Consider the following 27904-nt stretch of genomic DNA (forward strand, 5'->3'; position numbering starts at 1 on the left):
GTTTTGTTTTTTTTGTCTTCCATCGAATCTTGTTCTCTGACTACAGGGGAACAGGAAACATATGACCCAACGGAGTGGCCAGTGCGATCCAGGAACAAAGTCTCTGGAATTGGGCTTTACATGATGTCATGCACATTTCATGCAGATCAGGGGTATTCATGCCATCCTTATTTGGTTCTCCACAAAGAACTGGGGCAGATCCAGCATCCGTGTAATTCTGGAGAAAAACCTGGGTTAGATACTATTTCTTTAGCCAAAGGGGTTTGTCGGAATTATTCAGATCTGGGCCTCAATCATTGTTTGGTTTTGGCTATTCCCATACTGGGACACAGTAATTTCCTCACACACTTTTAATAAGGATGAATGAAATGCACAGTTTTTAGCATAAGTGGCTCTTTAAATAAGTCCTCCAACTCTGAAGAGGTTTTGATTATCGTGTAAAGGTGACTTTCCTTCATGATCACCACAGGTCTCCATATTTCTTCAAGTCATATGTTAAAGTCATTTCTTAAAACAATTCTTGAAATAGATTATTAAATAGGTTGTCTGCCCTGTAAATTAGGGCACTGTTTTCAGAACAGACTACAGTATGCTAGTAATTTGAACAGTCCTTGACAACAGGGTTTCATAGAGAACTGAATGTTTCAGGGAAGACTTCTATTTTTACTTTTGTGGTCTTTTTTAAGTGCATACTATGTGTCAAACACTGTTCTAAGCGCTGGGGTAGAGGCAAGTTAATCAGGTTGGACACAGTCTCTGTCCCACACGGGACCCCCAGTCTAAATAGGAGGGTGATCAGGTATTGAATCCCCTTTTACAGATGAGGAAACTGAAGCACATAGAAGTGACTTTCAAGTATTTCCCCCCCTCAAAGCCACCAGAGTGTTGGAGGAGATGGAAATGAATCATGGTTCACTTAATTTTCTAAAAAGGAGTTGCAAGAGAAAGTTTGATGGTTTAAATATAGTCCTCTCACCACATGATGATCTGAACTATTTTCATAGTAGCATCATTCAGAGCATTGAAGAAGTCGACCAGAACCTGGCCCTTTTCTCCCATTTTCCCAATAACAATTCCAAAGACGAGACAAAATACAATCAGGCCCAGGACATTTATGCCATCGGTATACATGCCCACAATTTTGTACTCCTTTGTTTCATTCTGTTGATTAAAACCAAGAAAGAAAATCACTGCATGGCAACAATGCTTTCAATGCGCATCATCTTTTCAAAGAGAAAAATCCAAGCGTAGCTGTGGCAATCACCTACTCGGTGTAGTGTAGCACGACTCTATGAAAATTTAACTTTAAAAAGCAAACATGCAAGAAATACCGGTAGACGATAGTGTTTATTAATGTCTTCCTCCTATCAAAAAAACTAGTTTAATTAGAAAATATTTCGACCCCACTTTGGTGCTAATTTTGAAATAAACTACTCTTCTTGTTTTGGAACTCTTGGGTGATGTACTAGAAGTTTCCAGTAAAAGCATTCTGTAATTTCACGAAACTAGACTTTCTAAGAAAATGGAAGATGGGTATAATGATAATGAGGACATCCGTGCAGCTCAGTACAAAAAAGCTTATCAGTCTGTACATTTTTAAAAGTCTCCTCTCCCCTAACCTATGCAGCCTGTACCACTTATAAATTAAATCAACACTACTGATTATAAACTATGACTGGCCTGGGGTGTGAGGCTACCTGTGACATGCATATTAAAAAAATAATAAGATATAGATACATCATCCTAACTATATATCTTCTTGTGTTTTGGACTTTTTTTCCTGAGGCAGCTAGAAAATTCTCCAACAGTCAAAAATCACAGTCTAGATTATTCTCACAATTCCACTTCATCTCCGTACACCCACAGTTGACTCTGCTATTGAGTAACAACATGCCAGGTTGTACCATAAATCACTCCCTTATTACGTGCATGTGAGCTGCGTTAACTCTTTCTGGCCATTAGGATTTAATTTAGTTTAGTTTAGGAGCAATTATTTCTAACCTATCTCACGCTCTGCAATCTCACATCTCTTCTTGCCTGCCTGACATTTCCACACGGATGTCCTGCTGGCATAAATTCCATAAATGCCCCAATCACATCCTCGCATCTATCACCTCAGCATTTTGCCCTCAATTATTTATGAAAGTGCTTTTCCACATTTCCATTTTTCCATTCTCTTCTTCCTCCCGTCTGTAAATTATGTTTTGCCTGTCTCCCCGTTGGACTGTAAGCTCTCTGAGGGTAGCAAGCATGTCTTCACTGTACTCTCCAAAGAATTTAGTATAGTGCTCTGCACAAAGTAGATGCTCCAAAAAAGATTGATTGAACCGGTGGCTTCATTATGGTATTTATTAAGCTTGTATTACATGCCAAGCACTGGGATAAGTTCTGGGGTAAAAGCAAGATAACCAGTCCCTAGCTCACATGGGGCCCACAGTCTAAGAGGTAGGGAGAGCAGTTTTGCTTCCCAAAGTGTCCAAACAGGGAGGAGCTTGGTGAAATCTGCTGGCTTACTATATAAAACAAGTCATATTTCAGACTCCTACTCCCTTCCATTTCTAGTCATCTTCCTATTAGTAAATTAGAGCAGCCCACAATGGGAAAAGTGTACCTTTGAAATTGCAGTTGTCATCATCATTGTGACAGGCTCTTCTGTCATGCTGCCTCTTTCCAGTGTACCTGGAAGCTTCAGTTCCTCACGCTTGGTTTTGTACTACAAATTAGAAGAGAGGCTTTTTAGGAACTTATGGTTCTACCACAAGTATTCTTTTTTTTTTGACCCTAAGGTTTATTAAATCCAGCTTGGCAGCGTCAAAACAAGCTGAGCAGAAGGTTTCATTGGTATGAAAATGTAAAATTGATGTACACTGCTGAATGCATAGATGGTAATTTTTATTAATTTCTCATATCCCCAACTCAAGAGTGTTTGGCATTGGGGAAGTTGTCGATTTCAAAACGATCAGCAAGTCGGTCCAAGCCATCTGACTCTTGACATGGCCACCCAGCTTTGTCAAATACCCAGTTAGGATTGGACCCCTGTTCAAAGCAAAACTCCAATTAAGACCAAATGCCCTGATGCTGCATTGCAAATTAAGTTTAGACTTCATTTGGTCCTGTGCTTTCCGTATTTGAAGGCCCACCCTAACATACCATTGTCTCAATTAATAATTCTAGTATTAATTACTGAGACTTTCATGGAAGATTTAAAATAGTAAGTAATTATGGTACTTGTTAAGCGCTTATTATGTGCCAAGCACTGTTCTAAGCGCTGGGGTAGGTATAAGTTAATCAGGTTGGACACAGTCCCCATCCCATATGGGGCTCACACTCTTAATCCCCATTTTACAGATGACGTAACTGAGTCCGAGAGAAGGTAAGAGACTTGCCCACAGTGGCTGAGCCGGGATTTGAATCCAGGTCCTTCTGACTCCCAGACCCGTGCTCTATTTACCCACTAAGCCATGCTGCTTCTTAAAAGTTACATTAGCTCCTGTACATAGCTTTTCCATATTCAAATGGGTTTTTATTACCCATTTTCAGAGGACAATTGATTCAAGAGCCCTTTCTATTTCATTAGTTCTACTGGAGTACTGTAGACATCTTTGAGAAGAGGGGAGCTAGGGGAGCAAGGATACTATTCTATTTTGCATAACATGGTACTCTAAAAGCATGGGTTACACCCGAAGGAGCTATGGCTCCTTTTTAGAGGAACGATGGTAGTTCTGTGAAAAGACCCTTGAAATAGATGTCATTTGTGTTTCATAAGGCTCAGCATGAAAAAATGTAATTGCAAATTTTGTTTGTATAGACTTTTTTGTTTGTTTAATTTATGTAAATAGATCCAGCAACTTGTGAGGGGTCCAGCTGTATAAACAGAAAGTTAACCGAGAGACAAGATGGGAAATAAATGGCAGGAATGGACTGTTACACTCATTTCCCGATGGGAATAGACTGTTAAAATAATTTCCAAGAGAAAACTTAGCTCTATTTCAAAGGAAACCTGAGTGCTGTCCAGCAAGACACTTTTCTGGATGTCCTCCCTCTCCAAATGAAAAAAATGAAGGGGGCAAACAAATATCAGGAGTGGAAACAAGGTGGTAGGTGGGAGGGGCACACAGGAATCTTACCCTGGGACAATTCAGCCTCATCACGATGGACAGAAAGCAAATGATTCAAAATCACAGGTTCTAGGAATACATCACTTCCATTTCCAACACCACAGATAGCCCGGGGAAGATCAAGTTATCTCTCTCTGAAGCATCTCCCTAGTCTTCCGTAGATGTGAGAGAGTCACTTTGCAATCTATGAAAAATGTACTCATAATGCACACCTCCACTATTTTCTACTCTGTCTGGGATTTCAGGAAGACTGTGTTTCTTGGGCCATGCCCAAAGAGAAAAAGAAAATTTAAAATGGAACCATTAATAATAATAATGATAATGATAATGATGGAGCTAGAACCAAAATGGACTGGATCTTACCTGTTGAAAACAGGCCTGTACGAGGTTCTCTGGGAACATATTCCTGTTGATAAAATAAAATGCACTGTTGTTATATTATAGCAAGAACCATCTGTGTCTCAAATAGACCTCGGTTGGAGCTTAATTAAAGCAGCATTCACCATAATAGAAATGAAATAATTGGATTTTATCGACTTCTTGACCTTCTCTCTGGATCTTTCATCAGGTTGCCTATTTATACAATAGTCCTGTTCTTTCAAGCAGATCTGCTATTTGGTATTTATCAAGCACTTACTGTGTGCAGAGCACTGTACCAAACACCTGAGAGCGGACAGTAGAGTTGGCAGACACGATCTCTGCACTCTAGGAGCTTAGAATCGGGTTGGGGAGACAGACATTAAAATAAATTACAGAGAAGTGAAGCAACAGAATAAAAGGATATGTTCATAAGTGCTCTGGGGGCGAGTTTCGAAGTGCTTAGGGGAGATGGATCAGAGTACATAAGCGACCCAGAAAGGACGGAGAATAGGGTGGGGAGATGAGAGGTTAGTCAGGGAAGGCCTCCTTGGAGAAGATACGATTTCAGAAGGACTTTGAAGATGGGGAGAGTGGTAGGAGGGGTGTGAGCAGCTTTCCTACTGAGTGGGGAATGGCACCTTCTTTCACTTTTCAAATTTCCCCCTTGGGTTTAGAATATGAGCATGGGGCCCTAGTTTTAACGGAGTTTTAACGAGATCCCTCTCTCATCCTTTGAGATGCAGATCCAGACACTGTGACCTAGAATCCACAGACCCCTCCCGGCACTGTCCACTGTTTGCTCCAACAGGCCCAGCAGACTCTACGTCAAATAGATAGCTACACAGAGAGGTAGGATTGCACCTTTTTGTATATCTCTCTCTTTGAATCGTTTTTATCCATAACTCCCATTTGTGTCTTGTCCTGATATTTTTATTTATAGACATCCCAACAAGTGAGTGTTTTATATCTATTTACATGCGAATCAAAGGTTTGAGGCAAAAACACACAAACTGCTCTACATCGTCCAATGAGGCTGTAGAAATGGAAACCCTGATTCAGTGCAAACTACTACCTACCTTCCCTCATCTCCACTCTGATTTAGGCTTGAGTCTACACAAGCAAAATGAAGCAGGGAGAAATGAGCATTATTTGACAAACTGGATCACCGTAGATGGCCTATCTCATTCAATTCAGACTCCACACCCAGAGCTTAGAACGGTGCTTGACACATAGGAAGCATTTAACAGATATCGCTATTATTATTGTTGCTGTAGCTAACTCTGCTCTTCTTAAGGATTCTTAAAATCTCCTGGGGAGATGATCCCATTCCAGGTCTTCACTACCAGGAAGCTCTTTGCTACATCTAATGTGTTTGTTTAAGGAGCCCGGGATGTTGCTCGTATCACTCTTAAAAAATGCATGTTATGTTATTATCGGTAAAAAGCTTTACCGATATCTAGCTGCCATGGATGGAATCTGTCCACACTATGATATAGATTTTTATTCCATACCACCTGAGCTAGTTATTGAAAATTCAGAGAATTCTGTTTTTAACCATTAAGTGAACAGCTTGCTTGAAGGTTACTCCTAAAGGGTAGTTATCAACAGCTTGGTGATTTTCTGCAGCGGGAGGGAGGGTGAAGAAGGGACAGAGGGAGGGCCCCAGTAATCAGTCCTGAAGCTGGTTCCATTCACTTTTGTACCAGTGAACTGGATGAAAGAACTGAACGTATACTCATCAGATTTAGAGCTGCTAACAACCTGGAAGATAGGAATTACATTCCTGTACCCATGATATACTGGAAAAACAGTTCTACAAAAAGCAGGATGAGAATCAATAGGGACAAGACAGGGATCAAGCCAGTTTGACTTGGATGTTCAGTGAAACATGAGAATGATAGAATCATAGAACTGGAAGGGACCTTAAGAAATCATCCGGTCCAACATCGGTTATGTGCTCTTCTTAGAGCATCTTGTCTAGCTCGGATCCCCACACCTCAAAAAGGGTGTGTAGAAAGTGGAGCGTGCACAGAGAGGAGCAACCAAAATGATCACAGGAGTGGAAAATACGCCCAAAGAGGAAAGGAATTGGCATTGAGTAATCTGAAGAAGAGAAGGGTACGGAAAGGATGGAAAGGAGGCTGCAAGAGCTTAGTACAGTACTCTGCATAAAGTTAAGTGCTCAATAAATTCTGTTGATTGACTGACTGGACAGTCATTCTCCATGTAGATAGAGGACTGGATAAAGGAAAGGGATTGAAATAGCAACAGGAGAGATTTGGGTTGGATATAAGAACTCTTTGAATGATACAAATCAGGATTGGGTTACCAAGGAAGATTGCAGAATCTCTATCCCTGGACCGTTCAGCCATTCTCCCACCTGGAGGGAGCTGGTTGGATTAAATCATTACTTGAGGTCCTACCCAGAGCTTATGATTTTAGGTGGAATTAGACAAAGTAAAACAGATTTGATCACAGCTTTTGGGAAGCTCATGATCTATGGAAAACTTTCTACAGACAAACACAGCTAGGACATAGACACCCCGATAACTACTCAAAACACTGAATTCATAAATTAGACATTTTTCATGATAAACAAGGTTGAGATATGTGCATTTTTTTTCTCCTTCAAGATAGCAAGTCCCTGAGGGCCAGGGTCCCTGTCAATCAATTTCTGTGTCCTCCCCAGTGCTCGGTTCAGTGCTCTGCATGATGTAAGCACTTCATATCTGTTTGATGACAATCGAGGGGGTGGCACTGGAAGTTTACGCTGAGTGGACTCCTGGGGGAGAAATTACACTGCTTTTACAGCAGATCCAGAAAAGTGGGGAGGAGGAGTGAGAGTTCAGGAGGAGTTTGAATGGTGGAAAGAGACAGGCTTTTAGAGATTGGCAGTGGGAAGGGTGAATACGTTTGCTTGAAAGTACTGGATGGAGTGGGGATAAGGAAAGATACGGCAGTTTTTCTTCCTAGGGAAGGACCTTCAACAGAGACTTCAAAAGTGGGGAGAGGAGTGCCTGGAAACATGATAAACACAGAAAGGGCCCTTTAAGGGATTCTGGTGAAGGGGAGATCAAGGCAGGAAAAACTTACAATAGTAAAATGAGATTAGACCGTGGCTTAGACAAAAATTAGGGCTGCAGGGGTGGGGAGGAAGGGGAGGATTTGGGGAGATGTCAGACAGGAAAACGCAGGTTATTTTAGCAACAGCCTGGATATGTGGCACATAGACAGGGACAAGCCAGAGATGATTCTCCAATGTTAATTACGAGGGAGGCTGACAATACGGTGATCTGGTCCGCTGCAGTGGGTGAGTCTGACCTGGGGGAAGTCGGGGGGGGGTGAGCTGTGGACGTGAGATGCCAAACGTTGGTTGCATGTGAGCTGGCGAAGAGACTCCCGATCCATTATGTCTTGTAGACAGCATGCTATGTGGGACTAGGCCAAGGAATAAAATTCAGGCGTGGACAAATATCGCTGGGTAACATTCAGGTAAAGAGCTGATGATCTATCTGGGTCTGGGTGTCTAGAGGACAGGAGGAGGTCAAAGCCAGAGCCCCGGAGGACCTCCACAGTCAGTGAGACCTTGGTTGACCCAGAGCCCCCAGAGAAGGCAAGCCAGGTGAGGACTGTGACTCAGAGCCAAATTCTGAGAGAGTAATGAGGAGTCCAAAGCCGAGGATAGATTCAGGAGGCTTGCGATGGACAAATGTCTTTGGGTTTTGGCAGAGAGGAGGCCACTGATGATCTTGGCAAGTACGGTTTTTGTGAAATGGAAAGGGTAGAAAGGAAAGTGTTTTACTGGGATATGTTGTACCCAAAGTCCTGAAGCTCAGTGATGCTTTGTCTGTGTTACATCCTGAACACAGATAAGAAGAGATAGATTTAGCCATTTTCTCCACCAAATGAAAAAACAAGTTGCTCATCACTGTTCATTCTTTGGCCTTGAACAAATGGCCTGAAAGTTACTCACCTGATCAGGTCTAACATGGCATCCACTGTGCTGACTTCAGGCGTGCTGCCCACCCTATCAATTTCATCTGCTTCCTGGGACACACCAGGCTTGATGCTTACTACCAGCACAATCCCTGTGATCAAAGACAAAGTCCAGATTGCAATCAGAATCTCCCCAGGACATATGCATTCATTTGGAACTCCCATCTGGAATTCCACGACACATCAGGCTAGAACACAAAGAAGAGCTCAACAGCACGATCCACATTGAGAGTCAAGGCTATACAGCCCCTTGAGATCCTGAATCACAGACCCAACACTGAGATTCAGCCTCTGATCTGAATGGCAAATGCCTCTTAGCAGGTCCATCTACTCAGTGGCAGCTTTGACAGACCCTTCTTTGACTTACTCCTTGTTCTGAAAATGTAGAAGATGCCCTTTTTCTCTTAAAATCAGCAATCCAAAGGAATGCTCTGAATTACAAAACACGTGGGGCTGCAGCAAAGGAATTGTTTCTGGAAGCAACTTCTGACCAGTCAGTTTCCTTTCTCCTTCCTTTGCACTTGCAATTAGATTTTGTAGGTGTAGGATAAATCATTCTTCTTTCCAGGGTGCTCTTTCAAGATGGAAGCTTGAATTGTTGGACATTACGGGTAGACCAAGAAGAAAGACCTAGTAAGTGCTACTCTGGCACTGTACTGGAAGTTGGGAGATCCTGGGTTCCAAGCTTGGCTGTGCCAAGAGGCCAGTCACTTGATCTCTCAGTGTCCCGACGGTCCCATTTTAAAATAGGTCTTGTCAGCATTCCACTTCACTAAGATGCTGGGAGGAAGTATGAGGGAGGCATGGGGATGGGGAGACGAGACACATGGGATAGCCAAGAAACAAAATGAATGGATTTGAGTGTGAACTCCGTTTTCCCCTGTCCTCTCTCTGAAGGAGGCCTCATTGAGCAGTGAAATGACTGAAAGGCAGCCGATGGAGGGAGGAGGAGGAAGAACAGGGGAAGAGGAGATTTCGGTTATTCCTAGACCTGGATGGTCATCCCTGGGAAAACAGAGTTGAGGGTAATTATCTCTGTCAAAAGGTCCTGGGTAGGTACCAACAGAACACTACTGCAAGATGGTCTTGCACTTTGTGACTGCTGTATGATTAAAAAAAAAAAATCAATGAAGTTAAAAACAGTATTTTCACACTGCTGGGGTTTCACAGTTGCACAAAAGAATAAAAGTGTAGAAAGGGCCCCAGGAACAGATATTACCTAGAATTACAGCGATGACAGTAGTACTGAAATAATACACAACAGCACGCAAACCAATTTTCCCAGACACATTGGAGTCCAGAGCAGCAACACCTGAAAAGGGAAGAAAAGGGATAAATGAATGATGATTTTCAGAAGCTCTCATTTTCTGTACTTAAAGGGATTCATTGTTTTACAAGGACTGAGCGCCCGGGGGAACCCGATCGATCTTGGAGGTATAAAGGGCAAAGAGATGTAGCATTTCCATCCATCTTCTTGGGAGCCCACCGCATTTCAGACTGCTCGTGTCGTGGGAGGTAGGGACATTGCCATTGAAGTGCTCCTTTCAAAGGAACCCCGTGGCACCAAAATCTGACTGAGCCTGAGATACTAGAATTACAGTGACCCTGTAATTAGTGGCTTTCCAAATGAGCACATTTGACCCCAGGTAACAGCTGTACTGGGGGGTTGGGGGGAGTGGCAAAATTCAGACTCTCCATTCCATGAATCTTTCCTCTTCTCTCATGGAGCGGATCCACATGCAGGGTCCTTTTGGGAGCCAAGAATTGCTTTGGCTTGGATTGGCTCTGCAGGCAGGTTTGTACTAACAAAACAGGAATTTGCAATATTATCCTCTGGCCTAGGGAGGTGCCAGACATTCCCATGCCAGGAGAGAGGAGCAGTGATGGCTGCTTCTCTAAGCACTTCTCTTGGCCCTGCTCAACAGGGGTCGGTGACCATATTGTGCACAGTGAACCTTTGAGCAGATGGTGTGCAAAGAGCCAATCATACATTTAAACGCATATTAATGTAGCTTATTTCACTGTGACAAGCAATTCGTAAGCTTCATCCCCCCGACCACGATGGCAGCGGGGCTGGATTAAATCTCATCCCCTCCTGGGGACCCAGGACTACTTGGTTTCATGGGGGCCCCATGTGACACGTGATATCATGATGTCATGCTGCGCATGGCCCAATGCGATGATATCATTGCACCATGCGGCTGCCTCAAAGCAACAGCTGCTGCCAGTCGGAGAGAGGAAGGGAAGAGAAGGAAGGGGTTGTGCGATGGGCCATCACTAGTCTCTCTTCTCTCCCTTTTCTCCACTCACCCCAGGGATACGAGAGGGGAGCGCCCAGGTGGCCGGCCACGGGCAGCAGCGGCTCAGTGAAAGACCGGGTTCCCTCTCCCTTCCCCTCCCCGAAAGGGGGTCATTGTGGTCTCTGGGGAAGGGCAAGAACTTCTCTGGCCAGCTCAGAGCCGGACACTCTTTCTCCTAATCTCCTGCCTAACGACAAATTATGACTGTGCATCGTGCCGTGTCGGCCCCAGGGTGGTGGTGGTCGGGGGCCTTCCTAGGGCTGAGTGGTGGGTGCCTTAAGACCCGATCCAACCTGCATCCTCCTGCCTCCCTCCTCCCCTCTGGCTCTGAAAATCTTCCAAGACTGCAGGTGCTTCAAGAGTGGGCAGAAATTCTTCCCAATGAAGGAGTGAGAACTCCCTCTCCGGGTGGAACAGGGTGAGGATTTTCCAATCCGGAAGGTGGCAAGGTGGATGGTCCAAGTGGCATGGTATCCGGGAGCGCCTGCCGGGTCCCTGAGGTGGATGACTGGGTCAATCAATTCATCCTATTTACTGAGCCCTTACTATGTCCAGAGCACTGTACTAAGCGCTTGGGAGAGTACAATACAACAGAATTAGCAGACTTGTTCCCTGCCTATAACGAACTTACTCTATGGCCTTCTGAGGGTCAGCACCCATCCACCGTAACCAGATGAGGACCAGTGCTCGAGGGGTTGCCTCTTAACTCTTTCTATTCTCCCTCTCCTGTCCCCTTGAGAGCCCAGCAGAGCAGCATCTTCTACCATGGGCTTTTTAGATTGGTTGCAGCAGTGGGCAGTGATTTTAAATACCTCACCTCCCCTGGTTGGCTCGAGGGGCAGATTTGGTTCCAAGAAGAGCCAGATATGCCTCCCAAGCCAGAGGCCGCAGACTCTTGCTGCATGTCATGATGGCTACCACTGGGAAGAGGAGGGCAGGTGGCTGGAAGGATTTGCAGAGCAGCAAATGGTGCAGATGGGGGATTATCTCCAGATAATCCCTCTGTCTTGTAGTATCTGCCAGATTAATCTTGGGCACAGTCCAGGCTGCAAGAATCCTGGGTGGCAGGATGAGGCAGGATAAGGATGGTTTCTAATCCCAGCTCTACCACTTACTTGTCTGTTTTGCCACCTTGCATAAGTTATTTAACTTCTCTGTGCCTCAGTTACCTCATCTGTAAAATGGGGTTCAAGACTGTGAGCCCCATTTAGGACATGGACTGTGTCCAACCTGATTAGCTTGTATTTACCCCAGCGCTGAGTACAGTGCCTGGCACCATAGTAAGTGCGGTAATAAATACCAAACTCGGGGATTCTGACCTAGACAGTTGGTGTTACAGTGCTGAACTTGGTGGGAGCCACCCTCCCCCAACCTTCCAAGCCCGAGGAGGCCCAAAACTTGGGGAGTGAGGGGAGAATGGGTTGATTTAGGCCAGTCCTTAACCCAGTCTGCTCTTCGGCAGGCGATTCAGTTCAGGGTGCTATAATAATTGTGGTACTTGTAAAGCGCATTCTCTGTGCCAAGAACTGTTCTGAGCACTGGGGTAGAGACAAGTTAATCATGTAGGACACAGTCCACATGGGAAGTATCTTCTTGCCCCTTTCCTGCCCTAAAGGGGTGCCTATTTTCTGCTCTGCATGCCAATATACAAAGGGGGGGGGGGGTGAGTGAAGGAGACAAGAATATGCCTTGTGGTGTTGTAAGAGGAGAAGTGGGAGAGGGGAAGGTTAGAGAGAATTAATGAAGCCCAGGGACCCCTGAGGCTGTTCCTGTCCTGACAGGCAGGAGGGCGTTGGAAAGGCTCTGAGGTAGAGGAGAGCCCTGGACTCTCTTGGGGCAGGTTCCTCTTGCAGTCACCCCCAGAGACAGACAGACAGACAGACAGACAGACAGACAGACAGACACACACACACACACACACACACACATCCTTTTTTCTTTTGTCCCTTCAAGGTTATCATCCAGTAAATCTACAGACACACTCAACTCATTCATCAACACTATAGTTCCATATATAGGCACATATATCAAGAGCACAGGAAACAGCATTGAATTAATTCACTATCTCGCCCTAGGAAAACTATTAATAATTTAGCATTTTCAGTCACACAAGACAATATTAATTCCACTTATAATACCAAAAGTAAGTTCATTATGTTTAGGGTGTTACAACTACAAGAATGTAGAGGTGTGAATTCTATACTATTAAAGTCCTCCTATTTTATTTCTAATGGCATTTCTAAAGTGCTTATTATGTACTAGGCACTATTCTAAGCAATAGAGTAGATACAAGACAATAATCAGGATGAACACAGTCCCTGTCCCACATAGAGCTCATAGTCTTAATTCCCATTTTACAGATGAGGTTAAGGCACAGAGAAGTTACGTGTTTTGCCCAAGGTCACACAGCAGACAAGTGGTGGATCTGGGATTAGAACCCAGGTCCTCTGACTCCCAGGCCTGTGCTCTTTCTATTAGACCACACTGCTTCCCATACTATTCAGTACAAATTCCACATCCTAGCTGATTTTCTCTTTGATTCTTAAACCAATCAAGATTTGATAGAGGGCTAGACCAGTCCCCAAAGAACTGTGTTATTCAAAATAGCATCTTAGACCATTTTCATTTGATTTAGAGGACCACTTCAGCTGGTTAAGAGAGAAAGGGGAGGAAGATATTGGAGAGGTGGGAAGAGGTGGAAGACAGGAGGAACAGAAGCAGATCCTAATCAATCTCACAGCTATTCACTTTAAGGTGCTCTAGACTAAAAGTGAACTGTCACTTTTTATCTTGTATTTACCCCAGCAATTAGTACAGAGCCTGGCACCTAGCGAGTGGTGAACAAGTACTGTAATTATTATTAATTGTTAGTCAACCCCCAAAATAAGAAACGGCCGAATGGTAACTCAAAAACTATAGTACCCAGAGTAAGAACTAAAGTTCACTTGGTAACACTTGCTCTTCACCCCACCCTAAACCCTACAGCACTTATGAACACATCTGGAATTTATTTATACTGATGTCTGTCTCCCCCTCTAGACTGTAAGCTCCTTGTGGGCAAGGAATGTGTCTGCCAGCTCTGTTGTATTATACTCTCCCAAATGCTTGATACAGTGCTCTGCACAGAGTAAGTGCTCAATAAATACTTTTGATTGTTTGACACACTCAAAGTTGATAAATCACCAGAACAGACTCTGCCAGTAGCCTCTGATTGGACCAGGGCCAGAACCATCTGTCAAGAGAGAGCGAGCGAGAGAGAGAGAGGCCTCTTTTTCCCTCCACCACCTCCAATAAGTCCTGGAACTATGTCAGCATACCAGCACTAAAGCTATATTTACCTCAGTCAATCAATTTATTGAGGCCTTCCACAAACAACCGCAGATGGAGGTGGGGCGTTCTGGGAGAGACGTGTCCATGGAGTCACTATGGGTCGGAGACGACTCGAAAGCATAAGACAGGACACGACCATGTGTAGAGCACTGGACTAAGTGTTTGGGAGAGACAGTAGATTTGGTAAGCTCCTGCCCTCAAGGATTTTACCATCTCAACCCCACTTTGCAGAGTGAGACATGTGAGGAGAATGAGCAACTATAGGATTCTCAAACAGCTGGGAGAGTGTGCTGAAATGAAGTCACTGTTAAACAAGGGGGGATAGAGGAAATAATTTAAAGATGCAGCACAGCTAAGACACAGACCATATGGCATCACAGCTGAAAGCTGAGAGGCAACTGCCCCAAGCAGACCTGCGTGGCAGTCGGCGATCACAAAAAGATTTGAAATTTTTTAAAGCTGAAGCTTCAAGAAGATCATGAGGAAAAACCTAAGAGAAAAACAGCATGGTTGAGTGGAGAGAGCAGAGGCCTGGGAGGCAGGACTCGAATCCTGGCTCTGCCAATTGCTTGCTGTGCGAACTTGGGCAAGTCACTTTAACTTCTCTGTATCTCAGTTTCCTCAACTATAAAATGGGGATACTTGTTCTCCCTCCTACTTAGGCTGTGAGCCTCATGTGGGATAGGGACTGTGCCTGAGCTAATTAACTTGTACCTACCCCAGCACTTAGAAAAGTGTTTGACACATAGTGTGTGCTTAACAAATACCATTAAAGAAAACAACAAAGAAAAACAGAAAAAACCAGGACCAGGCACTGTAAATAGCAAACAACACAGTCCAGGATTGGCCTCTGCAACCACAGATGAACCCACAGGTAAGTTTTACTATAATCTTCCTTATCACATCACTTAGCTCAGGTGCATATCTATTTTTATATAATCACTTTTTTATTTTTATCATTTTACCTACACTCTTACTCTTTTACCTACTGCACATTTGCTATTTGTGTCCACTTGCGTTCGTTAGATTGTATGCTCCTTGGAGGCAGGACCGTGGATTTTACTTCTATTTTATGTTCCCAAGTACCTAGCTCTGTGCACAATAGATGCTCAATAAATGCTGTTAATGATGATAATAAGGGGGCTCGATATATACAGTTTGATCACTATATTTGGAATTAGTTGTCTATCAAAACTTGGTTATAGCAGGTCAAGTCACTTATCTGCTTTAAGAAAGCAGCCTTTCAAATGAGAGCTGAATCTGATTTCAAGACAGGTTGAAAGCCTGAAAAATAATGGAGGATCTTTGATGCAAGATCCTAGCCATGTGACATGAGGGGATTTGCCAAGAGGAACCGTGAGGATAGGATAGGATATTATACCTCTGCAAAAATGGCTTTCAATCAGAAAACTCCATATATTTTTTCCCCCTAAAATTTGAATGGCTCATCAAATTTTAAAGCTCCTTGGTTGTATTTTTCTCAACCATAACCGTTCACGTGCAGTTCTATAATAAAAATATGAGAGATTATGACCGAACCCTGATTCGACGATCCATTTCTTAGTCTCAGAACACTCCTCCTCACACTGCAAATTGTTTCTGTAGACATTAATATTTTGAAAAAAACACGCTTTAAGCAGTGAAGCAACAGTTCAGGGATATCATATTATCCACCCTGGGGTTTTACTGTGTAATTAGGATATTGCCCCAGTTATTCTTTCCCTTGACTCTGACCTGCTCTGTTGGAAAAATGTGTTTTGTTTCTCCAAACGCATTTTTCACTTTGATGGAGAGAAAATTAAAATCACTACACAGAAGTAAAAAAAAATGTGTGACAGATAGGGCTACTGCATGGTGAAGAATCTAGTCCAGATGTTTCATGCAACGTGCGTGTAATGTAATGACAATAAAAATCTATTCACCGAGAATATTATATAGTGATGAAACAAACATACCTTTTTTTTGTAAAATCAAGAGAATGCTTTTCCTAAATAATTATCTAGATAGCAGGCAAATAGGCATAGAAGCATTTGATTAAAAAAAAATCCAAAGACCTGCACACGGTGAGACAAACGGTTATGATTTTTTGATGTTCATTGTTCAATGAGGCTCTGGTTTGATATGAAAATAGTTATTTTAGTGCTATCTAATGCACCCTTAGATGAATTGTGATGGAAATCTCATTCAAGATCTTCTAGCGGTGCCATTTGCGGTGCGGCATTTAAGGCTTATCATAAAAGCAATTGCCATCCATGTGCCCAACCGTTTTCAGTATATGCTTACGTGTGCTTTGATGTGGCTGCGAATTGATGTCTGCATTTCTGCCCCAGGGTTGAGTTAGGAAGAAAAAAAGCTTCATCTTAGCAAGATTTGCTATTGGAGTAGCTCAACTAGACATCATAAAAGTAACAGGCAAGAGTTGGTTTCCATGCTTCTGGAATTTGGGCAATTTCTCCTTAAAATCCAAGTCACAACCTTGCCTCAGTTTCCTTATCTGTAAAGTGGGAATGCATCCAACCTGATTAGCTTGTATCTACCCCAGTGCTTAACGCAGTGCTTGACAAGTAGTAAATGCTTAATACAAATAAAAAAAATCAACAGAGGACCAAATTGTCACCTCTTCCACCCACTCCCAACATTGCACTTCCTTTGGAATTGCAACACTCTCTGTCCCACATCGGGCTCACTGTCGAAGTAGGCAAATGCCACAGTGGCTACCAAGGCAATCACCAGCTGGCTCATGAGGCACCACGGCACAGCACGAACAGTTCGCTGCAGTCAGCGCGAACAAAAATGGATCCTGCAGAAAATAATACCTTCGCTTGCCTTTAGCAATTGTCACTACGTTTTTCAGCAAATCAACAAGTAACAAAAGGTAAACCTGCAAAATATTTCCCGGTTTCCAATGTCCACTTAGTGCTCAATAAATACTATTACTACTACTAATAAGAGGCAGGCATTAGCCCTCTTTTATAGATTGGGAAACTGAGGCTCAGAGAGGTTAAGTGTCTTGCCCAAGGTCACGCTACGACATTACTACTATTATTAGCATAGTGCAGTGACAGTCTGGGACTAATAATAATAATAATTATGGTATTTGTTAAGTGCTATGTGCCAAGCACTGTTCTAAGCCCTGGGGTAGATACAAGGCAAGCAGGTGGGGTTCACAGTCTTAATCCCCATTATACAGATGAGGTAACTGAGGCACAGAGAAGCTAAGTGACTTACCCAAAGTCACACAGCTGACAAGTGGCAGAGCGGGGATTAGAACCCACGACCTCTGACTCCCAAGCCCGTGCTCTTTCCACTAAGCCGTGCTGCTTCTCAGGTCCTCTGACTCCTAGACTTCGGCCCTCTCCAGTAGATGAGCAGGTCCTAAATCTAGTGATCTAAATAACTCAGTTAATATATTCACTCCTGCAAACCACGACAAATGTATTTAAACCCAGTATTCAAGGATTGACCCGTCTGAAATACAGCATCAGTTTTTAAAAGACTGGGCAGGGAGAACGATCGAGCCCATCAGTGGGACTCGGCTGGCCGGGAAACTATACTTTCTTCATTCAATCAGTGGTATTTATGGAGCGCTTGCTGTGTGCAGAGCACTGTACTGAGCGCTGGGGAGAGTCCAGTGTAACAGAGTTGGTAGACACATTCCCTGCCCACATGGAGCTCACAGTCTATCAGGGACTAGGCTAGACTAGACTTCCTCCTCATTCTCTTCAGATTTCAAAATATCCCCATGATCCCAGCAGCTTGGGTGAAGGTAACTATTCCTCCAAGAGGTGGGTAGGGCTGGGAGCTGGCCGACGGAGGCAAATCCTCCAGAAGGCCTAAGCCGCGATCAAAAGCAACAAAAACAAACTCGGAAGCCACCCCCTGTAGTTGGGGACAACTGATAACTCATTTTAGGAAACTGAACATCTCCCTGCATAGCTGGCTGCAGGATTTAGGTACCCAGGAGGAAAGAGGCAGAGATGGGCATATCAGCTCTAGCTTTTGGCAGAAGCGGTATAACCTGAGGCTTTACAATGACACTAGGAGGAAATCGAGGCCACCTGCAAAACAATGGCAAGTTTGAAAAACAAATACCCTCGAGAAAATGGTTCCTCCCAGAGACTTCTCATTAAACACCACCCCCCACCCCCACCCCAGAACAAAGCCTCCTTTTGTGACAGTCTCTGCATGCAATACCTTTCTCCTCTTAGCGAGCTGGTGATTCATTTTTTTTTCTTTTCTGGGATTTGTCACCTTCCCATCATTGGTTTTAGAACCGTGAACCACTGCACAGCAAATGCTTGGCGTAGAGGAGATTTTTGTTGTTGCTAACAGCAATAATTAAAAAAATAGTGATAACAGTAGTGGCATTTGTTAAGTTTTTACTGTGTGCCAAACACTGTACTAAGCCCTGGGGTAGATACAAGACAATCAGGTTAGACACTGTCCCTGTCACTCCCTGGATCCTTGTCCCACAGTAGTCTCACGATCTAAGTAGGAGGGAGAACACGTATCGAATCCCCATTTTACAGATGAGGAAACTGAGGCCCAGTGAAGTGAAATGCCCAACATCAAACAGACAGGATTAATTAGAACCCAGGTCCTCTGACACCTAAGCCCGTGCCCTTCCCTGTAGGTCACGCTGCTTCTCAGAGTGGCCTCGTGGAAAGAGCATGGGAGGTGCCTGGCTAGTAGCTAAGGCTAAAGGACCTGGGCGGAGAGCAAACGAACTAAGAGGGGGCTCAGAACAGAGTGGTCAAATTTAAAACTCTTTTCTCCTGCTCCATCACTTCTCTTGTATCACCGGATCAAGGGTCCCAGCCATGTCCTACAGGTGCTGGGCGATGGTGGTAGGAAAGACAGTGATGGAGAGAGCTAAACTTGAGTGTGTTTGTCGGGGAGTGAGAGTGGAGTAGGTAATACTAATGGTGTACTGCTTCCTATGCGCCAATACTGTACTAAGCAGCACGATCAGGTTGGGCACAGTCCCTATCACACGTGGAGCTCACAGAGCTCCACATTGGGTGAGGGGCACAGAGGAAGAGGCTTTGGCAAATTCAGAAAGTGCATTGAAAATGTGGAGGATTGAGTTACGATGCAAAATTGTTCTTGACCACCGTTTTCACCATCCTCTGTAAAACTCTGATGGGTTTGGATCATTTTCAGATATGCTGTATTTCAGTGAAGCAGCATGGCCTATTGGATAAAACGTGGGCCTGGCAGTCAGGGGACTCTGCCAGTTGTCGGCTGTGTGACCTTGGGCAAGTCACTTAACTTCTCTGTGCTTCAGTTACCTCATCTGTACAATGGAGATAAAGACTGTGAGCCCCTAGTGGGACAGGGACTGTGTCCAACCCGATTTGCTTGTATCTACTCCAGCGCTTTCAGAAGAGTGCTGGACACATAAGAATAATAATAATAATAATTTGGGTATTTGTTAAGCACTTACTATGTACCAGGCACTGTACTAAGCGCTGGGGTGGATACAAGCAAATCAGGTTGGACACAGTCCCTGTCCCATATGGGGCTCGCGGTCTCAATCCTCATTTTACAGATGAGGTAACTGAGACCCTGAGAAGTGAAGTGACTTACCCGAGGTCACACGGCAGACAGCGCTTAACAAATACCACCATCATCAGGACTCTCTAAATATTAGGAGTTGGATTTGATTATGCTGCTTTCCCCACCATTCTTTGCTCTGGTTGCCCAATCTAGAAAATTCTTCCAAACCACTTTTTCGATCGATAAGATGCATTTAAGCGTCATTCCTTTCTAATCAAGGGGGACAAGTATTTTCTTTTCCCTTTCCATTCCTATTCCTAACTGCAGAAAATGCTGAGTCTATTTTTAAGCAACAGTACTCACAAGGCACTTGAATCAGACCTTAGGCCTTACTCTGGAAAAATACAAGTTAATGACTAATTGCTGCACCTCTTCAAGAAAGGCAATTGCTAAATGAAATCAAGGCCAGCAGATGTTTTGTATCGTTAGGACTCCACTGAGATTACTCACTCTCCTTCTCTGAAACAACTGATTCATTCCAGAAGAAACGGTTTTAGCTGTTCGGTTGCTTGGTTACGTGAACTGCTGATTTTTATATTGGCATCTCGGATAGCATTAAGCTCCGGTGCAATTTAATGCCAAATTTATGAAAAGTACAAGACAGCATCTTCTTGCACTGCTATGCCTCTCTAAGGCTGAACGACAAATTGGTCACTTTTTAGGGTGGTGCCATAAAGCATCTGAGACAGTGCAATCAAGATAGGAGTCTTACATGCAATCAAGATAGGAGTGACTCTTTATCAGCAGAAGCTCTGAGTGGATCCAGGCACAACAGCCCAACCAAAGACAGTCTTTGCGGGCACAGTTTGGTTGGGATGGTGGGTCCCATAATAATAATAATAATAATAATGTTGGTATTTGTTAAGTGCTTACTATGTGCTGAGCACTGTTCTAAGCGCTGGGGTAGACACAGGGGAATCAGGTTGTCCCACGTGGGGCTCACAGTCTTAATCCCCATTTTACAGATGAGGGAACTGAGGCACAGAGAAGTTAAGTGACTTGCCCACAGTCACACAGCCGACAAGTGGCAGAGCTGGGATTCGAACTCATGAGCCCTGACTCCAAAGCCCGTGCTCTTTCCACTGAGCCACGCTGCTTCTCATCATAGCCATCATAGCTTCCTGGAAAGAGAACGGGCCAGGGAGTCAGAGGAGCTGGGTTCTAATTCCAGCTCTGCCACATGTCTGCTCTGTGACCTTGGGCAAGTCCCTTAACTTCTGTGTGCCTTAGTTTCCTCATCTGTAAAATGGTGATTAAGACTGTGAGCCCCACGAAGAAAAGGGACGGTGTCCAACACGATTATCTTGTATCTTCCCCGGCGCTTAGTACAGTGCCTGACACATAGTAAGTGCTTAACAAATACCACAATCATTATTATTATGATTATATTAGCCAATTCAGTCAAATACACACACACACACACACACACTCCCCATAGTTGAATATCACTTTCAGTGAAATCTTCTTCAAGTAGGAAAGACAACCCATATTCCACTAAAAGATATATATGTAGAACAGTGCTTCGCACATAGTAAGTGCTTAACAAATGCTATCATTATTATTATATGTTGTGTATACGCTTATCTCTACATATCTTGTAGTTCACAAAAGACATTCAAATCCCTATATATCTTGTACTGATATTTAACTGGGCCTGGGGGGATACCTTTTCTACTTCTGCCCTGCTGAAATAGTAAAAAATTATTGTAAAAAGTAAAGATTCTATTATACAAGATTATGAGGCTAGAAAAAAATTAGAATTCAGGAACATATGATAACAATTTATAATATGATACTGTCTGAATGTTTAAGACCTTTTCATGCTTTGAATTCATGCACAAACTCAAATACATTGTCATTCTTAAAGAAAGAGTAGAAATGGCTTAGTTACCCTAAATCCATATTTACTGTTAGATTGAAAAAGCAACAACAGAAAACCCTCTAATCTCCTGAATACCTGCAGTGAGAGAAAATACTTTTACCATAGTTCTTTGCTTTTTTTTCTTCTTATAGTATTTGTTAAGAGCTTACTACGTGCCAAGCACTGTACTAAGCGTTGGGTAGATACAAGGAAATCAGGCTGGACATAGTCCCTGTCCCACATGGGGCTCCCAGTTTTAACCCCCATTTTACAGTCGGGGTAACTGGGGCCCAGAGAAGTTCAGTGACTTGTGCAAGGTCACACAGCAGGCAAGTGGCAGAACCGGGATTAGAATCTAGGTCCTGTGTCATTTTTCTAAGCATCAGGGATCGGTTTGTAAATATTTTAGAGTCTTAGATCTCTCTAGACTGTAGGCTCGTTGTGGGCAAGGAGCGCATCTACCAACTCTGTAGCACATCTGCTCCCTGCAATCCCCTCCGGTTCAATCCCCTTCCTCTCGGATTCTGCTTTCCTCTCTTCTTTCCCTCTCTAGACTATAAACTTGATGAGGGCAGGGAACATGTCTACCAACTCTTCAATATTGTCCTCTCCTGAGTGCGGAGTACAGTGCTCTGCACACAATAAGCACTCAAGAAATACGATTGATCGATTCAGATCTGGAAGGTTGAGCTGAAGAGATGGCGGATCAGTAAAAGTTCGTTTACAAGATGAGTTAATAATTGTAAAAGGGGTTATCTCCTAGCTAAGCATAATTGTTCATACTATCACTCTGCTCTTGAGACACATTTGAAAAGACATAAAACGATTATGGATTGTTTTGCAGAGTTAGTATAGGGAAATGCATTGACGAGCAGTAAAGAAACCAAGGTTGTGCACACATCATCACCATCAGATTATTTATCATGTATCTCTGTTGGATAGATATTGATCTAGGTGCTTGGGGATATACAGAGAAAAATGACTTAGGTGAAGTACCACCTGTAAGAAGCTCACAGTCAAAGGAGGAAGACCAAAAACCAGCAATAGGAATTCAAGGTTGCATATTCACATGATCAATTATGAAATATAAGCTAGACTGTAAACCTGGTGTGGGCAGGGATTGTCTCTTTTGCTGAACTGTACTTTCCGAGCGCTTAGTACAGTGCTCTGCACACAGTAAGAGCTCAATAAATACGATTGAATACAGAATCAATTTACTCACAGTCTAAGTAGGATTTAATCCCCCTTTTACGGATGAGGAAACTTGAGGCACAGGAGAGTTAAGTGACTTTCCTAAGATCACACAGAAGACAAGTGGTGGAGCTGGGATTAGATCCTGGGTCCTCTGACTCCCAGGCCTGTGCTCTTACCACTAGGACATGCCACTTCCCTAGCTTGCTGCCCTGTTGTCACCAAACATCTGTCAATCTCCCAGTAGCCAGGCTAGATCTCTTGATTCTGCCGTACTGCCTAGATGGCCGATTCCCTAATGACTTTTAGATCTGTGGTGCTGACCTAAGCCTTGGGTTGTGCACATGATTTCATTCATTCATTCATTCATTCATTCATTCATTAGTATTTATTGAGGCCTTACTATGTGCAGAGCACTGTACTAAGTGCTTGGAATGAACAAGTCGGCAACAGATAGAGACAGTCCCTGCCGTTTGACGGGCTTACGGTCTAATCGGGGGAGACGGACGGACGAGAACGATGGCGATAAATAGAGTCGAGGGGAAGAACATCTCGTAAAAACAATGGCGACTAAATAGAATCGAGGCGATGTACATTTCATTAACAAAATAAATAGGGTGATGAAAATATATACAGTTGAGCAGACGAGTACGGTGCTGAGGGGATGGGAAGGGAGAGGGGGAGGAGCAGAGGGAAATGGGGGGAAAAGAGGGTTTAGCTGCGGAGAGGTGAAGGGGGGCGGTAGAGGGAGTAGAGGGAGAAGGGGAGCTCAGTCTGGGAAGGCCTCTTGGAGGAGGTGAGTTTTAAGTAGGGTTTTGAAGAGGGGAAGAGAATCAGTTTGGCGGAGGTGAGGAGGGAGGGCGTTCCGGGACCGCGGGAGGACGTGGCCCGGGGGTCGACGGCGGGATAGGTGAGACCGAGGGACGGTGAGGAGGTGGGCGGCGGAGGAGTGGAGCGTGCGGGGTGGGCGGTAGAAAGAGAGAAGGGAGGAGAGGTAGGAAGGGGCAAGGTGATGGAGAGCCTTGAAGCCTAGAGTGAGGAGTTTAAATCGATTCTGTATTCAATTGCATTTATAGAGTGCTTACTGTGTGCAGGGCACTGTACTAAGCACTTGGAAAGTACAATTCAGCAATAAAGAGAGACAATCCCTGCCCACACCGGGCTTACAGTCTAGAAGGGGGGAGACAGATATCAAAACAAGTAAAGAGGCATCAATATAAATAAATGGAATTATAGATATATACATAAATACATACGTGCTGTGGGATGGCCAGAGTGGGGAAAGAGCGAAGGGAGCGAACCGAGGTGACGTGGAAGGGAGGGGGGAGCTGAGGAAAAGGGGGCAAGGCCTGGGAAGGCCTCTTGGAGGAGGTGAGCCTTCAGTAGGGCTTTGAAGGGGGGAAGAGTGATTGTGTGGCGGATTTGAGGAGAGAGGGCGTTCCAGGCCAGAGGTAGGGTGTGGGCCAGGGGTCGACGGCGGGACAGGCGAGATCGAGGCACGGTGAGACGGTGAGCACCAGAGGAGTGGAGTGTGCGGGCTAGGATGTAGAAAGAGAGATAGGAGGTGAGGTAAAATGGGACAAGGTAATGGAGAGCTTTGAAGCTACTAATGAATACTTTTTGTTTGATATGGAGGTTGATAGGAAACCACTGGAGATTTTTGAGGGGGGGGGGGTGACATGCCCTGAACGTTTCTGTAGAAAGATATCCGGGCAGCAGAGCAAAGTATGGACTGAAAGGGGGAGAGGCAGGAGGTTGGAAGGTCAGAAAGGAGGCTTTTGCAGTAATCCGGTTGGGATAGGATGAGTGATTGTAGCGGTTTTAATGGAGGGGAAAGGTTGGATCTTGGCGATGTTGTGAAGATGAGCCCGGAAGGATTTGGTGATGGATTGGATATGTGGTATAGCTCAGTGGAAAGAGCCCGGGCTTGGGAGGCAGAGGTCATGGGTTCAAATCCTGACTCTGCCACTTGTCAGCTGTGTGACCGTGGGCAAGTCACTTAACTTCTCTGTGCCTCAGTTACCTCATCTGTAAAATGGGGATTAACTGTGAGCCTCACATGGGACAACCTGATTACCCTCTATCTACCCCAGCGCTTAGAACAGTGCTCTGCACGTAATAAGCGCTTAAGAAATACCAACATTATTATTATTATTTTTATATGTGGGGTGAATGAAAAGAGTGGAGGCAGGGATGACACCAAGGTTGCGGGTTAGTGAGAGGGGATGGATGATTGTGCCGTCCACGGTGATGGGGAAGTTTGGGAGAGGACAGGGTTTGGGAGGGAAGATAAGGAGCTCAGTCTTGGACATTTTAAGCTTTAGGTGGTGGGAGGACAACCAAGTAGAGGTGTCCTGAAGGCAGGAGGAGATGCGAGTCTGGAGGGAGGGAGAGAGAACAGGGGAGGAGATATAGATCTGGGTGGCATCAGCGTAGAGATGATAGTCGAAGCCTCCACCTCCTGCCTCTGGCCTGGAAGACCCTCCTTCCCCATATCCTGCAGACAATTACTCTCTCCTCCTTCAAAGCCGTATCGAAGGCACATCTCCTCCAAGAGGCCTTTCCTCACTAAGCCCTCCTTTCCCCTTCTCCCACTCCCTTCTGCGTCGCCCTGACTTGTTCCCTTTATCCATCCCCACTCCCAGGCCCCCAGCACTTATGTACATATCTGCAATGCATTGATTTATATTAATGTCTCTCTCCCGCTCTAGACTGTAAGCTTGTTGTGGGCAGGGAATGTGTCTGTTTATGGTTACATTGTACTCTCTCAAGTGCTTAGTACAGTGCTCTGCACCTAGTAAGCATTCAACAGATATGATTGACTGACTAAGCCACTGCTGTATGGTGAATTGAAAGGGAACACGTATAAGCCGGAGTGGCAGAAGACACGTATAAAAAACAAAGGAGAGCACCGTCTTAAACAATGTGCCGTAGCAGTAAACTGCTGGAATTCTGCAGCAGATAGACCAGAAAGGCAAAGGGTAATCAGTTTGCTTCCCTTGAACAGCAACTTTGGGAATATCAGGATACAAAGAGGCAGTCCCAGAAGCAGTGGCTGATTCTGTAGTAGCAAAAAATATCAACGTGACAAGAAGCTATCTCTACAATGTGCAATGGAAATTAATGACTCATCAATCCTTTAATAATAGTAATAGTGATAATAGTAGTTAGTAGTGCGTGGCTTAGTGGAAAGAGCACGAGCTTGGGAGTCAGAGGACATGGGTTCTAATCCCAGCTCCGCCACTTGTCTGCTGTGTGACCTTGGGCAAGCCGCTTCACTTCTCTGTGCCTCAGTCACCTCATCTGTAAAATGGGGGTTAAGACTGGGAGCCCCACCTGGGACGACCTGATTACCTTGTATCTACCCCAGTGCTTAGGACAGTGCTTGGCACGTCGTAAGTGCTTAACAAATACCATAATTATTAGAGGCATTTGTTAAGCACTTACGATGTGTCAAGCACTGTCCTAAGCACAAGATAATCAGATCAGAGTCCCTGTCCCACACGGGGCTCACAGCCTAAGTAGGAGGGAGAACAGATATTAAACCCCATTTTACAGATGAGGAAACTGAAGCAGAGAGAAGTAAGGGACTTACCCAGGGTCACACAGCAGACAAGTAGTGGGGCTGGGTCTAGTAGCTGGGGAAAAAAGGGTGACTCTTTTTCTATATCTCTATATCTAGAGATACTTCTCTAGATGTGGATGTCTGTGTTAAAAGAATCCCTAAAACAATAATTTAATATGCTCTATTTTGATTTAAATACCTGGAGTCAGAGGAATGTGTGTGGGGGAGCTATTAAATTATTAGCCTACAGACTCAAGCTGAGAGAATCTAATTAAAATTTGAGCATTTTAATTACCCCAATATGGCACTGCTGAGCTAAAGTGATGAAAAATTTAAATACTGCTTTGGTTATTTCTAGATAATAACCATAAAGCTGAATCGACTAATCACCGTGGTTCTTTGTGGGCAGCGAACATGTATAGTACTCTCCCAAGTGCTTAGTACAGCCGTAAGTGCTCAATAAAACCACTGATTGATCGATTGAAGGAGCTTACGGTCTTGTGTCTACACCTTCATCTGTCTTAATATCAGAATTCAAGAACAGCATTGAGCTCTACATCGCTGATGAAACAAGGAGCAAGTCCCAATTCCTTTCCCTTCCTCTTCTCACCTTCCGATGCAGAAGCAGTGTGGCTCAGTGGAAAGAGCACGGGCTTTGGAGTCAGAGGTCATGGGTTTGAATCCCGGCTCTGCCACTTGTCAGCTGTGTAACTGTGGGCCAGTCACTTAACTTCTCTGTGCCTCAGTTACCTCATCTGTAAATGGGGATTAAGACTGTGAGCCCCACGTGGGACAACCTGATTCCCCTGTGTCTACCCCAGCGCTTAGAACAGTGCTCTGCACATAGTAAGCGCTTAACAAATACCAACATTATTATTATTAATGAAAGCAAAAGGTAGGCATCGACTGGGAAAAATGGGAGAGGCAGAATAGTCCGGTGTAAAGAGCACAGGGATGGGGGTCAGAAGACCTGGTTCTATTCCTGGCTCCACCACTTACTTCCCTGCTGTTTGATTGTGGGCAAGTTTCTGAATTTCCCTGTGCCTGTTTCCTCATCTGTAAAGTGGGGGATTCAATACCTATTCTCCCTCCCTTTTAAGTCTTTGAGCCCTATGTGGGACAGAGACTATGTCCAATCTGATTATCTTGTCTAGCACAGTGCTTGACACTTAGTGCTTAATGAATGCCATTATCATTATTATTATTAGAATCAGATATGTTTAAAAACCACATCCCTGGTAATTAGTTCTGAAAAATCAACACTGTCCGCAGAGCCTAAAAGTCCAAAGGAATGTAGGACCTCCTTCTCCACCGTGGGAAAAGCAAAATCTTCAGGAATACCTGATATATTTCAAAAGAACAATAGTGTTTAACGGGCAGCCGTCGCCAAAGTCTTTAACCATACTGAAATTCCTGGCCTACAGTTGTCACTGTTTCAGAATTTAACCAGGCTTTGGGGAAATAAAACCAAGATGTTGTTCTCCAATCAGATTATGGCAGAAATGATAACCTGCCAGACTATCCAGCTATGGCAGAAATTATTGATTTTAATAATTTGTGTATAGGGGTTAATATAGAATGCTATGTGGTATGTATAATTATATGTACAACTGGGTAGGTTTTT

At 44.2% G+C, this 27904-nt stretch overlaps 1 protein-coding gene across 1 annotated transcript in view; it reads right to left on the reverse strand.

The window, feature by feature from the left end:
- The window catches only part of SLC1A1 (solute carrier family 1 member 1), a 75350-nt gene that overhangs the window by 14053 nt on the left and 33393 nt on the right, over positions 1-27904 (reverse strand). Inside the window, exons 3-7 of the mRNA XM_029055865.2 lie at positions 9694-9786; positions 8452-8566; positions 4482-4524; positions 2612-2713; positions 977-1161 (exon numbers count right to left, since the gene is read on the reverse strand). Of these exons, the coding sequence (XP_028911698.1) occupies positions 977-1161; positions 2612-2713; positions 4482-4524; positions 8452-8566; positions 9694-9786 (538 nt within the window). The remainder of the gene's footprint in view (positions 1-976; positions 1162-2611; positions 2714-4481; positions 4525-8451; positions 8567-9693; positions 9787-27904) is intronic.

Source organism: Ornithorhynchus anatinus, chromosome X5 (assembly GCF_004115215.2).
Source record: "Ornithorhynchus anatinus isolate Pmale09 chromosome X5, mOrnAna1.pri.v4, whole genome shotgun sequence".
NCBI classification, from domain to species: domain Eukaryota; kingdom Metazoa; phylum Chordata; class Mammalia; order Monotremata; family Ornithorhynchidae; genus Ornithorhynchus; species Ornithorhynchus anatinus.